Source organism: Melanostigma gelatinosum (assembly GCF_949748355.1).
Source record: "Melanostigma gelatinosum genome assembly, chromosome: 2".
In the NCBI taxonomy this organism is placed as follows: domain Eukaryota; kingdom Metazoa; phylum Chordata; class Actinopteri; order Perciformes; family Zoarcidae; genus Melanostigma; species Melanostigma gelatinosum.
In genome coordinates, this window is record NC_136635.1 from 21,413,912 (window position 1) to 21,438,850 (window position 24,939).

At 40.9% G+C, this 24,939-nt stretch overlaps 1 protein-coding gene across 1 annotated transcript; it reads right to left on the reverse strand.

The window, feature by feature from the left end:
* Nucleotides 1-2,081: 2,081 nt before the first annotated feature.
* Nucleotides 2,082-23,136, reverse strand: LOC306788262 (solute carrier organic anion transporter family member 3A1-like; the record flags this gene model as incomplete). Its single annotated transcript, XM_079283704.1, has 10 exons — nucleotides 2,082-2,778; nucleotides 3,049-3,113; nucleotides 4,302-4,474; nucleotides 4,658-4,793; nucleotides 5,034-5,232; nucleotides 5,412-5,576; nucleotides 5,735-6,004; nucleotides 6,230-6,328; nucleotides 18,448-18,907; nucleotides 22,978-23,136. 10 exons carry the CDS (start codon nucleotides 23,134-23,136, stop codon nucleotides 2,402-2,404), a joined length of 2,103 nt encoding a protein of 700 aa, XP_079139830.1. The 3' UTR covers nucleotides 2,082-2,401.
* Between the last annotated feature and the right edge of the window lie 1,803 nt (nucleotides 23,137-24,939).

Genomic DNA, 24,939 nt, shown 5'->3' on the forward strand with positions numbered 1-24,939 from the left:
AGGAAAAACAATACATTATCTTTGTAAACTGGATATGTCAGAAATCAGAATCCCATAGAATTCCTAAAAACTAAAAAAACTAAAAAAAAAGAAAGAAAAAAGATCTGTGTTTCGACAATCACTGCAGTGTGAGTGAGTCAGCTGAGGTTTGCTAAAAAATCGTCAACATCACAATGCAGTATGCATTATAAAGCTTCTCCATGGTCTAAAATAGAATTTGGAGGCCATTAGAGTTAAATGTGTATTTAACCATTACCATGGCCACCAAACCACAGAGTCTGTGCAGCTTAGTGACATACTGTATATTTATTTTTTAACATTGCATGCATTTACCAGCATGCTTTTAAATGAACTAATTCTGGCTGGACACTGTGCGTCATGCTGTGCTGTGTCTGCTGACAGCTAGCCCACCACATTCTTCATGTCTCAGTGCCTCCATTTGGCGTTCTACTTAAATGCCTCCACGCTCTCGGTCTGTGCGCTCATGTGAGCTTTGCTGCTGTTACCGATTCTACCGGTGAAGGCCTCCTCCCCCACAGCCTCCACCTGCTATGGCCCTACTACGGACATTTACCCTGGAGAGTCTTGTTTGCAATGTTCCCTGCTTGTTATTTATCAGGTTGCCGTGTATTCCATGAATTACTGCCAAGTCAAACTGTATTTCTGTCTTGATTTGCCATCGACACGAGTGTTCCTGGCAGAATTATAATGGCGGCGGTGAGAGAGAGTCATGAAACTGAGACGTCACAGGTTCGGGTACTGAGTCGGCTCAGGTCTTGTCCAACTATTCATAGGTGGGCCACCAAACTCTTTCATCCTCTCTCACAGTCCGTTGCTTTTTAGATCACCAGCTAAACATCTAGAAGGACTTCTCTTTTTTTTATTTACTTTTGGAAGTTGCACCTTATTTCTATAAATGCCAGAGTAAGGACTGACAAAATGGTTTGAAGTAAAAAAACAAAACAGTTCTGTGACTCTAAAACAAAACATTTGTCTCAGAATCTTGTCCAGCATTCATAGCAAAACGTCGCACTATGACACAGTAAAGGGATCATTGTTACGTACCGGCTCAACACTCCTCTACCTTCAACACATGTCCTAAAATGCCCTCTACAACAAGAACGGGCCAATTACCGTACATTGAAAGCTACTGAGAAAGATTTTCTAAAATCGTAATAATATGTGCAACACAAACTGAAGAGTATTTGTTCCAAAATGGGATATCCACCCTTTGATCTTGTCAGAAGACTGGTGGCACAAAATGAAAGATAAAACCATTTTCTGTGACAAATATTGTTGAACTGTTCCCTTTTGGGACATTTTTTTCAATAAGATCTTGAACAATAAAATCACCAATATTTTCTGCTCACTGTAGTAAAATGAAAGAGAAATGCAGTTCTTTTGTAATTGGTTAGAATTGATTTGGTTTTGTTTTGGGGTCGAGGGCTTCGTATTTTTTCTTCACTTGTTATGTATTTTGACTCTGTAATGCTCGGAGGCTTTAACAATGTAGCCTAGATGTAATATGTTGCCCAATACTTTATACATTTAATTATTATTATCAACTACTGGATTATGTTTAATCCTACTTCTATTTCTTGTTGCTGATTTGTTGGTTCTCCTTTGCTTCTTGTGTGGTGTGCCTACATGGACCTCTGTAGTCAATGCATATCTGGTGTCCCTCATTCGTTGTGTTAAATTTAGACAATTGAGTGAGTGAACACACACGTCTGTTAATAAGTCTGTCGTAGGGTTGCTTCGTAATTAAGACTGTATGTACTTTGTGTCTGGAAAAACTACTCCAACCAATCGCTAAAGTATGCATAAGCTAATGATGAACAACCGTGCTGACTGTCATCCTTTCTATCTGGCATCTGGACCTGAGAAGTACTTCCTTCTAAAGGAAAATAAACTGTCTAATAAAGATAATGAAGGACCAAAATGTCTGCCTCTCAAAGAGCTCTGGTCTCTTAATAAATCTAATTTGAACTGAACTGTTAATGAAGTTGAACTAAAGAAGAGCGTTTCAGGGGAGTCTTGGTGGATTAGTGGTATAATGCATTAACTGCAAAGTCATTCCATGTAATTCCTCATTTCTTTCCCCATGTTTGCTGTCGAATTAAGGAAATGTAAACAACAACAAAAAAAGTCCGTTTATAATTTCGTTGACCGGATTGGATCGTCTGTATTTGAGTAAAAAGTGCAATGTGGATATAGAGCATTTTGGGAAACGTCTCTTCAATTTTTTTCATTATGTCTGATGTTTTGGGGCGAGAAGAAGATAAGACCCTTACTGAGAACATTCTTCTACACTGATACGACACCGAGGAAACATCGCACGTCACATCAGTCGCACATTAACGGCCTCAGCTCCAGTCTGGAGCTCCAGTGCAGACCACCACTATAAAACAGACTCCATGTTGTCACACATCTCTTGGTCCTCCAGGTTGTATATGAACTTTGTCCTGTTGGCTGGGTTCTGGGTGATCTCCTTGCCCAAATTGTCCAGAGTCACATTGGAGGCGAAGAGTTCGGTGGGCGTGAGGTAACCCTCGCTGTTCTTGATGTATTTCCTGTAGTTCTTTCTCAAACACTGCCACGTGGTGGCGTACAGGACGAAGGCCGACGACTTGAGGGCGATGGCGATGCTGACGTACAGGTGCCTGTAGGCCACGTTGTCGTACAGCATGCAGGCTCCCTTCTCGCCGCAGACAGAGCTCCAGAACAGACAGGTGGAGTCGATGCCCATGCCGAAGATCAGCGGGGGAGGGATGAAGCCTGAAGAAGGAGGGGATTGCGGATAGACAGCAGGACAGAGGTTCAAAAAGCATATTAGTTTGAGTTTCCTTTACATCCGAACAGACGCAGACAGACGCAGTTCATTTAAGGTGATCACAGAGCAAAACTACAGGTCAACAGTGGACACGTCATGAACACAGCAGTGTATTACAGAATGTGTAGCAAGTCAAACGAAGAACAAATCATTGTCTGTGGTTATGAATGCATGACAGTAAAGTATATAAAGTCAATATATACTAAATTTCTTACCAATCAGTCTCAGGAGCAGGAACAGAACTCCGAGGGCATAAGATTTCAGCTCGGGACTTACAGTTCTGAAGACAAAGACAGAATTGGCATAAACGCTTTGTACTGGTGAGCCAAAAAAGTTGCAGCAAGTAGCCGGTTTGTACGGGCCATCAGTTCTTTAAGTCATGATAACATTGTTCACACTAAAGCAGCTTCTGCTGTGATCTGGGAACACGATGACAAGGCAACAACCAAGTTTGAAATCAGACAGATTGTAAACAAGCCAACAGTTTAGACATCTTCCACTTTAATTGGTGGTAAAACAGAAAGTGAGCACACCCAAAAAGTTGGTAATTTGTGCTTATTGTACACGAAAAATGTTGTGCACACATAACTGTGGCAGATACAGTCGGTGTGGTAACTGTTTAAAATGTGACGGATGTGTACAACAGACAGTTTGGCATCTTTACCATTTACATGACACATGGGTGTTCGTTGAACAGAAGAGTTGGACATTGTTCGGAAAAATGCTCATTTGTTTTCTTGTTGAGCGTTGGATAAAAACATTGATACCACTCTCACAGCCAGCAGTTAGTCAGCTTAGCTTAGCTTAGCGTAAAGAATGAAAACAAGGAGCTTAAGAGGTGCTGGGAGGTTGATTTGGTTATTACTGGGCATAGCCAGGCTAGCAGTTTACCTCTGTTTCCAGCCTTATGCAAGCTAAGCTAACCTTCAGCTGACTGCAGCTCTATATTTACCGTACACGAGAGTGGTATCGATCTTCTAATCTCACTCTCGACAACAAAGCAAAAAAAGCATATTTCCCAAAATATCAAACTATTATTGAGAAACAGTAATCCCCTCACTGTTTGTGTTCTTGCCCCTGCTGCCTTCCTTTTTAGCAATGTCGACATGACACAGACCACAGCATTTAAATTAGTACAAAGTTATCTATTTTGCAATAACGATGTAATTATATTGACATATGGCGAAAAGGGTGAAAATAGCCCCCAAATTGGAATAAACCCAAAGTATTGTTTGATATATCGTCAGATGTGCATCATTTACTATATTTATGTAGAGTGATGTTCATACTGATCTGCTCATCTACATATACAATGTTTGTTGACACTGTATGCATGGTGCCCTGTGTATTTTGTAAGTCTTTTTACTGAAGATGACTAAAGTGATTCCCTCATTTTGCCTTTGAGCAATTTAGAATATCAATAGCTCCCTCTTGTGGGCAGACCATATATAGCAACAGGTCTCTTTACCTGATAAGGATGATGACAGAGGGCGTCTGGGCCATAGCTCCGATCATGCTGCACACACAGATCACACATAGGAAGGTGAGGAAGGCCTGCTGACAGCCTGGGCTGGGACACTTCCCCGGTAAAGCCACCGCCTCTTCACTGGTGCTGGATATACACGAGCAGCTGGTCAGGTTCTGACACAAAGACAAGAAATGAGATCAAAATGTTTCTTTTTATCGAAACCAGGACTGATGCACAGTGTATATATGCAAGTATGCATGTATGTATCCTTGTCTCTGGCATTTGGTTTGAGCTCTCCCGTGTCAAAGGTGGTCATGACACAGCTCATTTCAGTCAGCGTTGACTGCTTCACTCACTGGTTTGGTGCAGCCAGCGAAGCAGGCCGAGAGGTAGGTGATTCCATTGGAACCACAGACGGGGCTCACCGATGCTGTGTAGCAGTTACAGTTATTGATGCACGGCGACTCAGGTCGCTGCCAGGACCGCAACGTCCTATGGAGGAGGTCAAAGGTCATGTTGGGGAGCACATATATGTACGATGTTGACATCAAATTGGGGAAAAAAACAGTGTTGGGCAAGCTACTCGGAAAATGTAGACAAAAAAAGTTGCAATCCGTAAAATTACTTTTTGTATTTTAGCATATTTTTTAGCATCTAGCATGTTTGAAGTAAAATTCATGTTTAACTTGAACGTGTTTTTCAAAATATGCATGAGTTGGTTTCCCTGCTTACTCGTTGCCGTAAGCTACAGTAACCCCGGCGACAGGTCCGGTGTCACAGCCCAAGAAGAGGAAAGAGACGTAGCAGGCGGTGGACACCAGGTTGACCAGCATGGCCATGCGGACAGCGCCCAGAGCGGACAGGTTCAGCTTCTTCACCAGCAGCCCCCCGAGGAAGATACCCAGACAGGCACAGGGGATGGCTGTCATACCTGGGGAGGAAAAGACAATGATTGATATTTTCCAAAAATGTTGACTCCTTAGTAGAGGTTTCTGTGCTGCACAAATGTTGCCATCATCTTTATATTTGCCATTCTTTTTTTGTTTGATTGTTAACAAAAAGAACAATGGAGGTTTGCCCTCCACTCAGACAAGATAATGATACGCCTACCTAGCAGCTGATTGGCTGAGGAGGTGGTAAGGTTGAACTGCTGCTCCAGGTATTTTCCGAGGAAGGCAGCAAAGCCAGCAACCACAGCGATCTCCATGCAGGCTGCCAGCGTGATGCAGCTGAACACCGGATTGGAGAGAAGGTGCCTGGTTACCCGGGGGATTACTGCGTCAATTAAGAAGAAAAAGGAGAAAAGGGATCGGAAGGACAGAGAACAATTTGAATTTCTTCGGTTTTTAAGCAGATCTAATGTTACATTTGGAAATTCCCCAATTCTCTTCAATCCTTTTGCCTTAGTATCTCCACCCTTCTGAGCTCTTTACCTCTCAGATGCTCACAAACTGAGAGTCCGCTGTTCATATCGAAGCCATGAATGGCCCCGTTGGGTTTAGAGCCCTGGTACTCAATGGTCAGCGAGGAAGGCAGCATGGCCTGCTCACTCTCCCCTCCACCGTCCATGTCCTGCTCGTCCAGCGCCTGGGGGAAGCCGAACATGAAGAGGGATGAGACGAAGAGTAAGGCACCGCAGAGGAGGAAGCCGGCCCACCACGCCCCGATCCAGCGAGGGTCATCTGGGGTGATGTCCAGCTTACCTGGATAAGAGGCAGGGACATTTACCACAAAGGAGGGATGTTGAAGGATGTTACATACATCGAATTTCACTCATCAATGTGAAGAAACTGGAATCCAGAAAAAATCTATTTTGTATTCTTCATTTTCCCACTATGGTCAATACAAATATTACTATTGCGATGGAAATGAACACAAATTCAAGGATGCATCTAAAGAAATACAAAAAAAGGCAACTGCCAACTCACTGGTGTCGATGAAGACAGCATCAACGTAGACTTTGGTACAGACAGAACCTAAGATGAAGCCACAGGCCGGGCCGAACACTAATGTTGAAAATAAAATACCTGCAAGACAGAAAAAGAGAGAGAGAGAGCATAAATAGTCAGTTTGTTAAAATGGAATATAACGGCAGTAAATTGAAGTTTTTGTAATTAAGTTTATTTCAGCTGAGCTTAGTTGTTCAGTCATCAGAATACTTCAACAATTTAAATCTAGTATATACAGAGTCAACATCATTACTATTGTTGTTTCTTTTATCTACAATTTTGGTTAATTTTTAAATGTTAATGTATAGCTCTTAAAATCTGTTTTTTATTTGCTGCTGTTTATTTATACCTGCTGTTATTGTGTTTTGGGTGTTATATTTATTTTATTTTATTTATTTTATTTATTTTATTTATTTTATTTATTTTATTTATTTTATTTATTTTATTTATTTTATTTATTTTATTTATTTTATTTATTTTATTTATTTTATTTATTTTATTTATTTTATTTATTTTATTTATTTTATTTATTTTATTTATTTTATTTATTTTATTTATTTTATTTATTTTATTTATTTTATTTATTTTATTTATTTTATTTATTTTATTTATTTTATTTATTTTATTTATTTTATTTATTTTATTTATTTTATTTATTTTATTTATTTTATTTATTTTATTTATTTTATTTATTTTATTTATTTTATTTATTTTATTTATTTTATTTATTTTATTTATTTTATTTATTTTATTTATTTTATTTATTTTATTTATTTTATTTATTCATTTATTTTATTCATTTATTTTATTCATTTATTTTATTTATTTATTTTATTTCATTTATTTATTTTATTTCATTTATTTCATTTATTTATTTCATTTATTTATTTCATTTATTTATTTCATTTATTTATTTCATTTATTTCATTTATTTCATTTATTTCTTTATTTTATTTATTTTATTTATTTTATTTATTTTATTTATTTTATTTATTTTATTTATTTTATTTATTTTATTTATTTTATTTATTTTATTTATTTTATTTATTTTATTTATTTTATTTATTTTATTTATTTTATTTATTTTATTTATTTAATTTATTTATATGAGTGTATATATTTATGTAGATATGTATATGCGTATGTGTGCGTGAGGATGTGTGTATACATTTGTGTAACACAGTGGACTGTCTTTTTTATGTCACTAAATGAAATAATAAAAATCCTAATTAAAATTAAATTAAAATCTGCTGTCCATCTACCAGAAACTAAAAGAAAAAAGCTTCAGACTTAGAGTAAGTGCATTTCACCTTATACTTCAGCAGAGGGCAGCATTGTATCAGAACTGTAAAGTGGCTATAGAAGCCTGTTTTATTAACTATGTGGTAATATGGAGCTTCATACCACACTTCTGCTTGTTAAATCCACTGACCGTGAATGAAATGCATTCTATTCAAGTAAAGATTAAGTACTGAATTCATGCCAAGGGACTTTAAATTTAATCAGATGTCTCCCACTGGCAGATTTATTCACATCACTGTAATATGCTGCTCATAGGTTGCACAGAGTAATTGATCTAAGACTAGATTATCCCGCAGGATCATAAATAATCAAGCAGGAAATGGGTTCTTAGTGTGAGAGCGGTGGGGAGCCACTGATGCAGCAGCTCGGGTTGATTTTCTCTTGAAAGCAGCGCTGCCCTGCTTTGGCCCAGAGGGTGAGAGGTTTCCAGTTAGCAACAGCAGACTGTGCAGCGATATATGTGTGCAGGGATATATGTGTGCAGCGATATATGTGTGTGTGTGTGTGTGTGTGTGTGTGTGTGTGTGTGTGTGTGCGCGTGTGTGTGTGTGTATATGTGGCACTAAAACTCAGTTATCCATGCTGGTGGTAAGTCGAACAACAGAAGTGAGCTACAGTAGCCTGACTGCTAATAAAAGAGCCCAGAGCAGAAAGTGGCCGCTCCCCACTGAGAGAACGAGGGGGCCGGTCAATCACAGAGTCACTGTGATTCATGACCAGTGCCTTGAATAGCCACGTCCATATTTCTTCTGACAGATGTGGGGTCTTAAAGAGAGCACAGGCAGCCAAATAGGGATAATTAGTAACTCCAATTATTACAGTTAGATTAATAAAGGTGGACCAGAGAGTTTTGTGACGATTTCACAACCACATTGTCAAGTTTTCAAGTTATTTTTTTTCGATAAACCCATTAGCGGAGCCAATCCAAAGCAAACCTCATCGACAAAACACCAAAGCTCCATATTGTGTAAACGTCACTATGGGCACAACCAGCTTCACTGTGACTCTGATAACGAGGGGAAACAGCTGACGATAACAGCAGCAACACGCATGATGACGGAGAAAAACCGCTAAGCTTTGTTGTGGCGTGAGAAACGACGGAGAGCTCATAATCCTAAAGCAACAGCTGCCTGACGGCCATCAGGGCTGATGCCGGTCTGTTGTCGGTACTTCTCAGGCCATTTCCTTGGAGACGCGGCTGAAGGCCAGTAACATCCTTACTGCCATGAACTACTGGAGCTTTAACCATAAAGTACAACTTTTATTACTGCAGGCCTATAGTTGAAACTATGTACACTATTTAGATATTGGACTTTATTTACTCACATATCTGAAAGTGTGCTTACCTTTTGCACATCCCCTCCTCAATACTTCCAGTTCTTTCATTTTAAAAACATTTTTCTGTTGTAAATGTTGATATTTGATGTCATGTCTGTTCATTTTTAAATGGGGTTTATTGCTGTGCACCAAAACACCGGTACATCTTTCTTGTATGTGCAAACCTGCTTGACAATAAAATTGTTTCTGATTCCTAAGTATCTCGATGCTGAAAGAAAATTGGACACAATTATGTAAAATTATAATATTTTGTTCGATATACATTTTTATGATATCCAAATGGTCCAAAAAATAAATGGCTGGGAGGAGTAAAATTGTGATGCATTTTATTGTGATTGTGGACATACATCAGGAAGTGTTTTTGAGATTTAAAACGTACAAATTGTACGGGAGTATATTTTAATGTGATCATACAGTGCTAGGTTTCCCTCAATTTGTCTGAACCTGTAAAATGACAGAACATGTTAGCATTGCTCTGACTTTCAACACTGTGCTGTTGAACTAGAGGTGACTACTGCGTCGTCATTTGAGAAACAGCAGCAACCACTGCAACAATGTGATGCTGTATGCACACATTTCTAAATACGTTATTGTATTATAAATACAAATGTGTCTGAGGTGGATTGGTTTCACTTTTGATTGCTCATTAGAGGCCGCATGTAAATCCCTTTGGATTTATTGACTTTCCAATGATTGCAGTTCTGCCTCAGTGTAGCCGAGGATGAGAGCCGTCCTCAGTAAAGCAACAGTGTAGCAGCACATGTCAATGGATTGATGCCTCGAGGGCATTAGGAAATGGTTTACAGCTGTGAAACCAGCCGTTCAGAGTGATCATCCTGAGAAAGCTTATTTAAGCAGTGATGACACTATTTGTTACACTAAAAACACAGAAAGAAACACCTGCAAGGAGACTTTGCACCCCAAAACAACAGACTACAGGGTGCATTTTTTGGAAAAAGTAAATATGATTGCATTAAGTTCTTCATTAGTCTCGTCTAGTCAGTACAAGTTATTGAAGGACTTTACTCCCCTGTGTTTCTAATTATCTTTTGAAAGTCCCCCATCAGTTGAACTATCGTTCTGTCACTAAAGTACTTTTTTAAAACAACGCTAATGTTATTTTGGAACCAAATTCTTAACTTGCAATTGCAAACAGGATGAACTAAATGCCACAGATGTTTTATGAACGTGTATATTTTTTGTCCCGAACCATCTCAATACAAGCCAACCAAAATGTCTTAAAAAAGTTTATTTTGCATGAGGTTTAATAGGGCAGAGAAGAGTGCAGGTTGACATGTGGGAATTAAATCTGACACCCATCTCAAACACACACTGTGGGCTGTTTTAGCAGTACATGCTCTGCCCTGGAGATGCTGCGCACAATGAAATATTTCCAGAGGGATCCTTAATGGATTTCCAATGTTTCTATAAAAAATAAAATAAAAAGAAGACTGCTGTTATCCTTCTTGACTATATTTTCTAACTGCTTTGTCTGAGAGCTGTGTCAATGAACACAGGCACAAAATAAAGATCAAGGTACAGTAATACGTTCCCGCTGGACAACAAACTAATGAGAGATGAGTTTAATTTGTATCAGAGACCCGGGCTCTCTGTGCTGTGGATGTAACAGCCCTTCCTTTCTGTGAAATTGTATGGCTAAGTGATTTTAATACTGTATATATTCTGCAACTTGGCCTTAACACGACATTTTGTTCCTAAAATAATAGTATTGCTGTTGAACTTGTCCTGAATATAATGCTTTCAACATGAAAAGTACAATTATACAGAATGACAGCCCAAACACACGTGTACAAACAAGAAGAAGGAGTGATGTCAAGCCAAAAGCTTTCCAGATATCAGCCGTGTTGGCGGTTAACTGGATGGTTAGTTATGAAAGTATGAGGAGTAAATAATGCCAGGGAGAAATTTGGAAACAAATGATGATGTCTAAAATGCATTATAAACATATAATGTATTATAATCTGGTTACTGTATAATCATAGTAATATCCATAATGACTTTTAACAATGATCATGACACATAAATAATTGTATATGGTCAAGTATCATCATACCTCATGAGTGGTGACACCCCCGAATTATAAATTAAGTTAAGCTAAGCTAATAAGCTTTAAGTAAAGTCAAAAATATTTTGTATGAATTCAATTATGTTTTAACTTTACTGAAAGCAAACAATGAGCACTTAGAGTAACATCAGCCCATTATAATTCACTATAACAGTGCCTTTAATGCATTATAAAATGATGACAATGTATTAAAACTATGGGAATATGCTATGATCTTTGCAAAAAAATATGTTGTTACTATGTTAAAGATCCCCATGGTTTTAAATGGTGAGTCAGTTTTGTGGTTTAAGTCCACTGTGACAGATCACATGATACCATGGACACACACAAAAAAGCAGAAACAGATGTGCATTATATATATTGAAATCCAACAGAACAGTCCAGCAATCCTGCTCATACTTCCCATACATGTGGGAGCAGAAATATTGCAGACATCTTACAATGCAATCATATCCAACATAAACACAAACTACTGCCTCAAAAATATCACAGTTAATTCACAACCTCTTGCACACAGTGCCAAAACCAATTCAAGGCTTCACCCACAGACAGACTGAGGGCATGAGTCCCCAAACACACCGAATTCCACACATTTTCACTAGAAATCAGAAAGGAGGTCTCCATAATGTATTCCGATCATTAAAATGTAACATTGTATTCGCTCATTTATTTGATCAGTTATATATGTTGGTCAGCGTAATGCTAAATGCTGTAATACTGGTTTAATGTCGTCTTCTAGCGAGCTTAGTGCTATTTTGGTCAATTCTTTACATACTTCGATTCAAATTTTCCTCCTGTGGATCAATAAATCTTATCCAATTTATGAGTTGATCTAAAAGTCGTTAGATGGGGATCTAATTGACTGAAGACTAAGTGTGTATTTAACACCAGGGATGAAACAAGTAAAGTAACAAGCGACATAAACTGATTTGTAGAGGCTTCATTTCGGAATAACAACACAAATCAACATATACAATGTATTCAGTGCCCTGTAGTCACCTGGTCATTATTGTTAATATTGTTCTTTTAATAGAATAAAAAACAGAAGGGACTTAACGTGATGGTAATGCCTGTGTTCTGTACCCAGCTGCCATGAATGCAGCAGAGGCAAGTTCATACTGTATGAGACAGGGCTCCTCCACCTGGTCACACTGCCAGCACATGAATAATTTCTCACTCAGACTCACATTATGGCACGGTTCACTCACTGGCACTTTGTATCTTGGCATAGGTGCTCCTAAAAGGTGCATATATAAAACAACCTGGGCCGGTCTGAGCAGACAGCGTGTGCTGAGTCAGCGTCCATTCCTTCCTCTGCTGTCCTACGGCGGAAGAGTAATAACTCCACTGGAGTAAAAACATTTTGCTGCAGTGGACTCGCTCAGCCTCACAGCGCTTCATTACACGCATTACGCCGATGAATAGCGGCTCAGATATGAGGCAGGAAGAGAGGAGCTGACCCAGCGGCTGCAGAGCCGTACCCCTCTGGCTCCCAATGCTCTTCTACTTCACTGTGCTGTTGTGCACTATCGGTTACGGTGCTTTACAGTCCTGTGTTGTGTTGTTGCTGCTACTGAGCACTCTGCTGCAGACCTTAAAACGTTCCTGTTGTTGTCCAGCCTAAGCCTGAGGTGCATTTCCGCGTTCCCATAATAATGAGACGGTGTAACAGCATTGTCATGTTAGTTTGTCACGATTTCAACAGCTGATAAAATAATGTTAGAAAAAGTATGACGTCAGTCTGACGAACTACTCATTTGTAAAAACAAGGCAGAGCGTTCACAGCTCTGTAAGGCGGTGCTCTGGTACAGCAGTGCTTTGAGCAAAATGCTGAAGTCAGCATGCTAACATGCTCTCAATGGCAATGCTAACATGATGGGGATGGTTAGCAGGTACGGTTACTGTGTTCACCATCTTAGTGAAGCATGTTAGCGTGCAAAAATGTGCTAATAAGCACTAAACACAAAGTACAGCTGATGGGAATGTCATTAGTTTTGGAGGTTTTGGTCTTATAACAATAAAAACCTGATGATTGAGCTGGAGGTAGGTGATCACTTTGGGGTTAAGTGTCTTGCCCAAGGACACATCCACTGGAAATAGCAGCGCCAGGGATCGATGCGTAGATCCTCTGATTGAAGAACGACCCTGCTCTACCACTGAGCCACAGTCGCTCACCAAAAACCAAAGTACAATTTATCCTCTGGGGACCATGAATGTCTGCACAATATTTCATGGCAGTCCATCAGTTGATGAGATGTTTCAGTGTGGACCAAAGTGGTGAGCTGACAGGTCATCCCTAGAGGCATGCTGATCAAATCATTTGTACAGCTCGACTTTGACTTCAAATAGCAATTTTAAAAAAGGGACAAAGTTGCTTTTCTGAGACTACAGACAAACGTAAATACATGAAAAACAAGAAAAATCTGACGGCCTTTGAGCGGCCTACTGAGTCTAAACTGTGTAGTGTTTCTGTGGTGCTCACATAGACTGACTGTGTACTGTATAGCAAAAGATTTACATCTTCCTTTAGCGAGATACAAACATTTACACAGCACCACACACTGGACCTCATTGGGATGGAAAGCAGAAACTATTTGGGGCTATATTATTGTAAAAAGAAATGGCGCAGAGCAAGAATACTGTAATTGAATGGCTGCTTGTCTGTTGGAGGCTCTGTGAGCGATACAATACATAGAAGATTAGTTGCGTTTGTCTGGGGTATCAATCACGCAGCAGACAGCAATCAATAATCCAATTACAATCCGGCTTGGACATTACACTGTAGTCAACAGAGCTCTGGAGCAGGTTAGTCTTTCTATGGGAAGCCCTTTTCTGGTCATATAAGCCGGAGGTCAAGACTTTAAATATTAAATAGACATGGACACACACATGGATATACACTGTATGCGCAAACACACCCACAAACACACACAACGTCATGTCCAATTGTCCATGTCCTAAAGGTGCTGCAGTTTCTATTAGCCACAGGAGCAGAGTGGCTCTGTTGGATGGCATTGTTGGTCCATCAGTCGGTTCACCACTTTCGTCCTCACTGAAATATCTCAACAGCTGTTGGTTGGACTGCCATTAGGTTTGGCACACATACCCATAGCGTCCAGAAGATGAGTCCCTATGACTTGGGTGATCCCCTGACTTATAGCACCACTATGAGGTGGACATTTGTGGTTATATATGGCCATTTCAATAACTTCAATTATCCACTGATTTTCATTTTGTGTCATCATTTGGTATTAGTCCAAACCTGCTTCCTCAGCTCTTCTTTGTGAAGTGCTAATTAGCAAATGTTAGCATGCTAAACTAAGATGGTGAACAGTGTGAATATAATAGCAGCTAAACATCAGCAAGGTTGCATTGTCTTCGTGCTCATGTTGGCATGCTGACATTAGCATTTAGATCAACGCTCTGCTGCCTCAGTGAAGCATCACAGAGGCAGGACTCTGAACACACAGATCTCACTCTTCATTGTATCACTACTACCCTTTTTAAATCGATGTCTGTTGTCCACTTATCTGCCAGATGGCACAATGATCTGATGGCCAGATAACTGAAAAATGAGTCTGTTTATTTTTACCAGTCAGCTGCCAGATCTGTTGCGCACGTTGATTCGCACAAACACACACACATCGAGTTCTGGACACTGAGAGAAAGCCTACTCAACATTTGAGAGAGAACAGGATACAGCACTGACACAGAACAGATACAGGACAGGTGAATGCTGGAGGACATGTGCCGTGACACCCGAGTACTGTCTGCTGGTTTGCTCTCGAGTATTCCCAATGTCCCCAATCTGGCATTCAGGCAGTACTGATCCATGTGGGGCGAAGTGCCCATAACAAAACAGTCACTCCTTTTATCATCTGGTTTGTCAGCGAGCCCCGTTGACAACTGCTCCTTTAATATTTAAGCATTTGGTTAGATGTTTGCTAAACTGCTCCTAACTGCTTCTCTGTCCCGCTGCATTATTCAGGAGTTTTCTTACAATGTTGCCGTGTTTCCACACGTCGAGCTCTTCAAACAAGGCCACCACCCTTGAAACTTGGAGAAGGAAGAAGCAGAAATACAAAGCAGCACATAACATACATGCACTGCATGGAGACATGGCTCCAAACAATTCCAGAGCCACAACGGACGATGCAGGAGGTAACCATGGCAATCAATATGCCTGGATTGTTACAAAAAAAAAAAAAAACTGCGAGCAGAGAGGGGGTGGTGTGGAGAAAAGAATAATAGACTATCTGTGAGTGTCAAAGAAAGAAGCTTGGGGGGTTGTTATGAAAGAGGCGATTCCTTGTGGACTGGCAAAGAGCGCTGTGCACTGAGGACATAGAACAGTGGCCATGATATCAAACCTGAGTCAAAGTCTCAGTCCAAAACGCAATGTATGCAAATTTACAAACAGCTGAAGAAGGACAAAACAAAAAAGAAAGGAAAAAATGGTGGTATTTCTTTAAGGATTGCCGTTAAGAGATGTCCTTGGTCAACTGACTGGACTGTCAGATCCAGTCCATCACAGGACTAACACGAGCAGACAATCAGACTCATTCTTACGAACAGTTCTGACTTTTAAAGTCAAGCCGAAATCACAGTTATTCATTCTCTAACCGAGCGCAAAGTTTAGATTCAGTTTAGATTTTAACTTTAAATAGTTTGTTTATTGGCCATGTTGGTTGATCTTGATATGATGGATGACCATGAAATATTAAATCGACATTCATGGTCCCGAGAGGATGCCTTGAATTCGGTGAGTTCGGAATACGGTGCCTTGAATTCTTCTCTAGCGCCACAAGCAGGTTAACATTTTGTGGCTTTGGGGAGAATTTTGATAATTATGGTGAACTTTTGACTTCTCATCGAGTGCCATCATCAGGGAAAAATTTCAAGTTGTCCACTAGCTTGGTTTATGACTAAATACCTGCAATACTAATTAAATTCCCGTAAACCTCAGCTGTACTTTATGTTTCGTGGTCTTTTCTCTTTCTCAAAAAAGAACATGAAGCGTAATTTACAACACAGATCTACTGGATATGCTGTAGCAAAAAAGAAGAACCTTAAACTTTATTTGAAATGCAATTGTTTAGAAGACTGGAAGAAGCATAAGCAGGAAGAAAATATATGTGTTTTACATTATAACGTGGCGATGCAGCATAAGCGCATCACAATCAGTAAAACGTAGTGAGTTCCTTTCAATTTTCTAAAATAGCAAAGAAATATCAAGTGTGATGTCGAACATCGGGCATCTGATGATGATGACTAATGATGTTGGGTTCTGCGCTAGCCTTGTTTGCTCCGTCCTCTGTCCATCCCTCCCTCCCTCATCTCTTCCACTCTGAGTGCTGCTGACAGAGACTGTACAGATCAAAGCATGCACAGAACAAACCGCAGGCCTTCTCACCCTGCAAGAGGTCTGCGCTGAAACGCAAACAGAGACGCCGCAACGAGCCAAGGACGAACAGAGGAGCCTGTGAGGAGGAGCAACTAGCCACATGGTAACCAACAAGGCTGTGTTTGTATCTTGCTTTGGTGCCTTTGTTCCTCCCATAAGGGCAAACTGATGAATCCACAAGAAGAGGAGCTTAAGGACAGCACAAGAACTCTTACACAATCAAATAAACTACAGCTGAGCTTTGACGTATTGCTGCATCAGCTCTTCAAGGTTTTAATGTGATGGTGGTTTTACTAGTGTACATTATCATACAATAATTGAATGTCTTACTCAGCTGTAAAATGTGCAATTTAGTGCGAACTGCAATAAGAAGAGATGCACGATTATGGAATTTCAGAATCTATAACAACGTCCGATAACTACCAATACAATCCCAATGACGAAATACTCTCCATTTGCAAAAAAGGACAATAAAGGGAAACTTTTTAGATCGACCCGTGTATATTCACGCTGGCAGTACTTTTTAAATTGCTGTTAACATACCACAGTTGCATTTTATTTGCAAGCGAAAATACTCCAAATGATCAGATCCAATTACAGACTAATAACATTTATATTCCTTCCTTTTGTAATAATGGGAGTCTTTTTTGTCTCTCTGTCTGTCCATCTCCCCAGATGGAGCTCTGCTGCTAGCAGGTCGCTGAGCGGTGAGACGAACAGGAACGGCCCCGGTGCCTGTCGCTGTACTGTTGCCTTGGCAACTTTGGCAGACTGACTGTAATGTGTGTTATGTCGACCTCTTGGTTTCTACTGTAAGTATAACTGCAGTCCTCTGCTGCTGACCACTGAAGACTTGCCCACTTGGGTGAGAAAGGACAGGATCAGACTGACAAGTTCACCGTCAACCACATCAATCAAGAAAATACCAGATCAAATTAAAACACTCTTTTGTAATCTCCTGTTCACAAGACTGCTTTTCTAACCTTAAATGTGCAGTCCTTTTGTATCATAATACCGATGGCATTTATTAGCCACAGCGTGCTGAGCAGCATGGCAGTGTATGGCACAAGGCCTTAAGTCAACAAGATCATAAACTAGCCCAAGTATTGATAGACTCATGCATCCCCTCACACATAACTAACATGTTTAATAGCCAGGGACATTTCCAGCCACTGGCCAAACTCATTACAGGGGCGGGATAAAACCAAGTCAATACTGTGCAATGCAGTACGCAGAATCTGGACCTTGCTGGACCTGTTTCATCTCCTATGGTGACATACAGTAATAGGAGAGTGCTTAACTTTCTTTTTTTACCCCAAAAAATAAAATTGTGTGCACTTCAGATATTCTTATTTTGATCTGGACAGAAAACTATAGACATACATTGAAAATACACAAACTGTGTCTCGATAAGTGCTACAGGAGAGGAGAGGCTCAGCAGAGAGCGTATATTACGTACTATTGGTAGATTGCAGTGTACCGACACGACTGATTAAAATGGCCACTTCCTCACTCACTAATCAAAGACCGTCATCTCGATCATTTACCGTCTGTGAACTGAGCAGTTGGCACGAGCGGCGGACCACGGACAAAGTCGCCACAGGACCGGACGCTCTGATTGACAAGTGATATCTGGTAAGTCGGCTGTGGTAACACCACAGCAATCAGCAGTTGTTTTAAAGACTTCACAGATGTGATTCATAAACTACTTGGAATTAAGATAATAATCCACACTGATCCTTTTTTAGACTTTTCCTGCTCCTCCCACACCTTTGGGGCTGGTAGAGATTTAGTGATTAAGGAGCACATGAGAAGCTGAGACACTAGCATGAAGGCTAAGGTCAGTATCATCACATAAAGAGCTATAGGTAGGTGCCCTATGATTACCATATGGTCACTAAAGTTTGAATACTTTCATATGAGTTGTTGAAATTGTATTCATCCGCCACATGATTAGACCTTTTTTCTGATGACAAAGTTTGTTCACATACTAGACAACGCTAAACAACAACTGCCACAAACACAGACGTCACTATCAGCTTATGTGTTTCGGTCAGTGCTACTCACCTATATACAGCGAGGAGTCCTTCCTGTGGACATGGTCATCGATGTAGGCCACGCCCAGAGGCTGGACAGGTGTGGCTCCGATGCCCAGCAGAACCTGGGCTCCGATCAGCAGCAGGTACATCATGTTGGTGTTGGCTCTGTTGCCACATTTAAACCCAGAGTCTCGGTTCTCTGACCTGGAGTTGTTGGAGCAGATGTCCCTGCCATCCTCGGCGTGCCACGAGTCCCCGGCCTCGTACTCGTACTGGTGAGTCAGGAACTCCGGCAGGGCCGACAGCAGCGCCCCCAGAGCCATGACGATCCCGCCGCAGCCAATCAGGCGGGGTCTGTGGGCCTTGGCGCCAAAGTAGCTGACAAACAGGATGAGCGCCAGGTTGCCAATTTCGAAGCTGCTGGCGATGACGCCCACATCTGCACTCTGGAGGTTGAAGCGTCTCTCCAGAGTGGTCAGAACACTTACCTGGCAGAGGGAGAGAGAGAGAGAGCGAGCAAGTGTTAGTCATTTCAAAACTAGCATTTTGGATTTTAAATGACGTCACATCCAACCCACTAACTTCTTTAATGCAGGTTTATACACCTGATTTTATATTCAGCAATTAATAATGTATTGTTGCTACGCTAATAATTGCTGTACCAAATCTGTCAGAAGTATGAATTATGATATATTTCGTGTTATATTTAAATGTTTGTGCTCAACATTAAAAGCGAGGCATTGAGCTTCAGGTGCTATTCATTAAATGCCGGCCATCTGCCATTCGACACCAACATCAGCAACATGTTTATGACACACAGTAGCTGAGCTGCTCCTGCTCTACTTCCAACACCTTCATCCTCACACGTCTCCTTCTTCCCCTCCCCACCAACCAACCCTGAGGCTCGCCTGATGCCGACGCGGGGAAAATAAATGTGTGCATGTGTGTGGCTTGAGGCAAGAAAGCCTCACGCAGCTGTTCTAATTATGAAACGGACACAAACGCGTCGTACCAGCTGTGTTCTGGGTGTGCAAGTGATGGAGTGGCTCGTTGCATCAAATGTGCGCCGGATCGTCTCTACAGGACTGGCGGTAAAAGGTTGGTCGGGAGTTATTTTAAACTTGTATTAATCATTCATCCACAGCAGAAGGTACAGTATGAGTATATACCTCTTGAAGTCATTCCAGATGAAAAGGAGCATTAAACCATGGCTATGCAGTTGAAATTAGAGAGATTATGGACACGGACGGTCCTTTCATTTTTCTGTAGCCTAATGCTTATCCTGTTTATCCTCCAACACCAAACTCCATTGCAAAATCAGACGATTTCTTCAAAAAGGCTGCAAATAGCAATTATTTTCATTAACCATTAATATGTCAATTAACTGTTGAATTCTTTCTTCTATAAGCTGCCTTTAATTGAACCACATTCAATTAATATATTCATCAATTTCCTGCATTTCTGCATTTTACGACTGAATTTTATTTCTTACACTGTTTCTTTAATTGTTTTTAAATCTCCTTTTCTTTTGCCTTATGTTTTGATGCTTTTAATGGTTTTATGTGAAGCACTTTGAATTACCTTGTTGTTGAAATGTGCTTTACAAATAAACTTGCCTTGCCTTGCCTATACAATGTCAGAAAATTGTAACAAGTACCTCAAGTCACAATGTCCTAAAGCCAAAGATGACGACTTTAATGTTCTTTTTTCCTAACAGCACAGAAAAAGCCCCAAAAGCTAAAAAATCTGAACATTTAAGATGTTGGAACCCTTTGTGCTTGAGTAATTGATCAACAGGACAACACATCAGACATTTAGATCATTTTAAAGTTCGTAAACAATGAGGACTTGCGTAAGGGTGCAACAGAAGTATGGCAGAGTGCAATAGTTTGTGACGCTACGCAAGTGCATTAACCACCGAAGATGGCGAATGCAGCCTTAAAAAATGTCAGATCTGTGTGACATTGGTGAGTGTGTAGAACACATCAGCAAGTGACCAGAAGTTACCACGAGCAACCACAGACACGTTCCACTGAAAGTCACCAGTTAACACGGTCACTCGTTAAACCGAAACACCCGTTTCTCCGAAAAGGTTGCGATCCTGTCGGAATTCTGTAGAACTTGAATCCGCTGTTGGAATATCAATTCTGAAAAGCAACCATGCAACAACCAGATATTTTGACACTGTTAACAGTTTTAATTCGATGCTTAAAGCGTGCTCGTCTGGATGGCTGGGGCAAAAACGCTGCTTCCTTTGCCAACATTCACAGGCATATTTTTTGATGACACTGGCTGTAAAGGGGTCGATATGTTAGGGTCCAATTGAAGAGCGTTTCTTAATCTTACCTAATAACTGTACTATAAGAGAAAAAGCCCTCGGTCTAGTCATGCTGTACTGGGCCCAACCATACAATACATGTGTGGGACGCACAAGACGGTCTGTTAACAATTATTTAAAATGACTACTTTGATCGACTGAACATTCAGTGCACACACTGTCTCCACTGTTGTTCACTTACATTACAAAGTTGTATTTCATATTTCCCTGATGTTATACGCTGAGAGGCCACAGTTCAAAGGTCACCAAGGCTAAACGACAGGGTTAAGATTTACTCTTGTGGTCCTGGAAGATTTATGTGTGAAGCTGTTATGGCTGCTGATGGAGAACAGCCGCTTAACACCTTTTAGATTTAGATGCTTTCGTCCAATCCCCTCCAATGTTTACACACAATACAAATTGTTGGAGAAAACCTTTCACCATTTAATTAGATGTTTATAGACTTAGCCCTGGAAGGTTGATATGCAGGCGCTTCTCTGCTGACAGTGATGGCCGTCAGTCATTATAGCTTTGTCCTCTTTCAAAGTCACTGTAAGTTACTGTCATTTATTTGTAAAAAAAAAAAAAAAAAACAGAAAACAATGTGCTACTGGAAAAAAAAAAGAATGGAGAATGAATGTACAATGTGAACCAACTTACTGGCAGAATTAAAAAAAGAGACAGGGAGTAAAAGATGATGACAAACTATATTTTATACAGGAGAGGACAGGCAGTGCTTCTACAGTGCTTTTGTCTGCAGCGAGATTTGCTAAAGGTGCACTTTTGGTTTGGGATGCTGGTTTAGACTGCAGTCTTCAAGGTAAACACTTATGCACTTTAAATTTGGGACTGGTGCAAAACACATTAAAACCAGCTTAGTTGTGTTCCTGCCAAGAGCTGCAGTCTCAAACAAAAGAACATGGAAGAACTTTTATTTTTGGCAAGTTGCATCTTTTTCCAAACAATGTCTCCATTTCAACATCTCCACTGGAAGATGTGACCGTGTACAGTTTGAAACAATTTAGGCCTTTTCCTTTCTCGCCCGAACCAGCACGCAAAAGCTGCACCAATATAACAGTCTGATCTGATTAAGAAACTGACCTTTGACCTTGCCTCTTTTTAAACTGCCTTCCGAGACTGTGCTGATATGAATGTGTGTGAAGATGAGTTCTTTATCAAGTGTTGTGTCCCTCATGAAGAAGAAAATGAAGCCCCATGTCTGCATGTGCTATTATTTATAGTGCAAAGACTGTGCTGACACCTGTCAGGGGCTTTGGCTTTGATCAGGCAAATAATAATCTTGATTTAATGAAGAGGCATCCTTCATGTTTATACAGATTTACAGTCAGTGGTTGGGCCATCTCTGACGAATGAAGGTACACTGTGTGGTCGGCTTTGGCCACACAATAAACAGCTGACATTACACACGTTGCACTTCAAAATTCATTCATAGCCGATCTGAATCTGTCAAATATGTTTTTTTAACATGTGTGGTGTTAGGGGAAGGCTTTAATTTCACCTCAGCACCAGTCAATTTGCATGAAATGGATCATTTAAAAAAAAAAGCTTTTCCTCTTGGCTCCTAAACGTATTCGACCCATCGGTTCATCTGTTGAATACATCTTATCTCTTATAGTGACATCAGTATAAAGATATCAATGCATACAACAGCACATCAAACTGTCACTGGGGAATGCAGTGTAAATACAAGAGAAGCTACTGTTGCTTCTGTTGTGGTGATCACGTCATCTGCTAGGCCTATCGCCTCCAGTGTCAAAGGCCTCCTGCATTGCTGAGGCAAACGGGTGCAGGATGTAGCAGAGCCGGCTGGTCGGATGGACCTCCTGACCGGCGTTTCGTAACCTGCTCTCCAACAGACCCATCCACATACGCATATATATAATAATAATTCAAAAAAATCTCCACCAACAACGTGGAGCCTACGGCCGCTGTGACGCGCTTTGTGTCATGCAGATGGTGCATAGGCCTGATGGATAATACGCAGCAAGTCATCAATCAGTGGAAGCGCCGCGTCCCGTGGCCGCTGGAGGATGTGATTATTCTAATGTGATCAGAATAATATCATTATTAACCGCATCGTTACTCACTGCCTGCCTTGTGCCGGTTTGAAGGGCGCCGCGTTAACCCGATGTTACCTGAGATACACCGAGATGCGACGTCCCCGTCAGAACAACATTGTGTCCGCGGCGGCTGTTATGTGGAGAGAGAGAAAAAACTCACCAGATAGGCGCCCACGGTGCCCTGTGCCAACATGAGCGCGCATTCCGACACCAGGAAGATCTTGATGTTGGAAAAACACGAGGTCTTCTTCTCGCTGTCATCCTGCTCCGGGTCGTCGGTGCTGCTCCGCTCGGTGCAGATCTGGTTTTTCACCTGCATCCTTCGGCTCAGGCTCCGGTCGGGTTGGACGGCATGAAACTGAACGGGTCCGGTCCGGCGGAGAGCATCTGGTTGTAATGACGAGCTGGCACTGCAGAATGAGTGCGAATTCTCCTGTCAATAGCCCGTCTGGGCTGGAATAAACAGAGAGAAATACTGCTGTCCACTCAGCATTACGCACAGTCCGTCAGCGACCTCTCTTCACCGCCTGTCCAGCCAGTGCGTCTCGGCTACATCACATTTGAATACGTAGGCTGCGCGTGTGTGTGTGCGACGGCTGCTGATGCCCGACGTAGAACTACAGAACGCCGTTTCCCTACATCCGGGATGTTACATCTCCACCCAGGAACCGGTACCGACTGGATATGGTTTCTCAGCCCGGTTCCGAACCGCAGCTCTGCGTCCTTCAAAAAGCGGTGTTACGATGCTCCTCCTCTTCCTCCTCCCATCCACGGACCAAAGCAGAACGAGGGAGGTGTAATCGCTCCCGTCTCCGGTCCTCCCCCTCTCATCATTTTACCTGTGCAGACTTTCAGCTTCCTCATTGCTACCAAAGAAATGGCAACGAAAAAATGACACAGCAGATCTTCACTGATCTGATCGTCTTAGATCAGACTGCCTTTGCATATTAATTCATACGTAGCTCACATATCTCCACAGGACTTCACTTGACCAGACCAGTATTTTGTGTATTTATATATATACTTTACAATATTTCATATTTTGACACTCACAGTAGTCCGGCCTCTGCTGTTTCTGCTATTTATATGTATTTGCACTAAAATGAAATGCACTATAAACTGAGATATAATGACCAAGATGCTCAGTCACTCAGATCATGATATCGATAGAAGTAAGAAGTCAGAGGCAGACCTGATTGGCTGACAGTGGAGGGACATGCTTTCAGAATGACCAAGAAGATGAGAGAGAGAATAGTCAGGCAGGTGGATGGTACTGCTCTATTACTCTGTTACTGAACATTGTGTTACCTTTGTATTCCTCCTTATTAACACTTGAAGTGCCTATTATGGCTTTATTATTGCTTTACAATTCACTGGTTACACCAAATGCTGTATTCTTTTATTTCCAAAATGTTTGATTGGTTTAAAGAATATTGTTATGTGTGATGTGCTTTCTCCCCTCCTGCCTTTCCTTTCTCTCTCCCTCTGTTGTTTCCTCTTCAGGTGCCAATGAGGTGATTGGACCTGTGCAGGCCAGTCACGCTGCTCCATGCGGTCCACAGATTTCAAGCTGGCCAATCAGCAGAGTAGGGCTCAGCTCAAGTTAAAATGAGGAAGCCTGAGGAGTTCACTCTCTTTGTTTTGTTCTCTGCCTGTTGATACTGACATGGATGACACATTGTGAAGGTTTGTGGTGTGAGGTTGAGGACAGTAGGTGAGTTTGGGGTACCCTTTACATTTGTACAAAAACGTAGTTGTTTTTGTCTCGACACATTAGGTCTGTTGGTCGGCTCTGTATTTGTTTTGGTAAAGAAATGTTTAGAGAAGCATGTAAAGCCCTTTCGTTTGTTTTGTTTTCAGTTAGCAGGTTTAGTTTTGTGATATATTTGTTTGTTGTTTCCCATTCTCTCTCACTTTGTTTGAGAACCTTTTGTTTGGAAAATACCTGAGTTTAAATAAATATTGTTGAATTGTTACTTCCACTTTTGACTATTTCACATTCTTTGGCTGTCGTGTGTTCGTCCCTACTGATCCCCTGGACTAATAGAAAAGGGGACGTAACAGTAACAATAACGATTTCAAATACCTCATTCCTAAATAGTCCTGGAATAACATGAAGGGC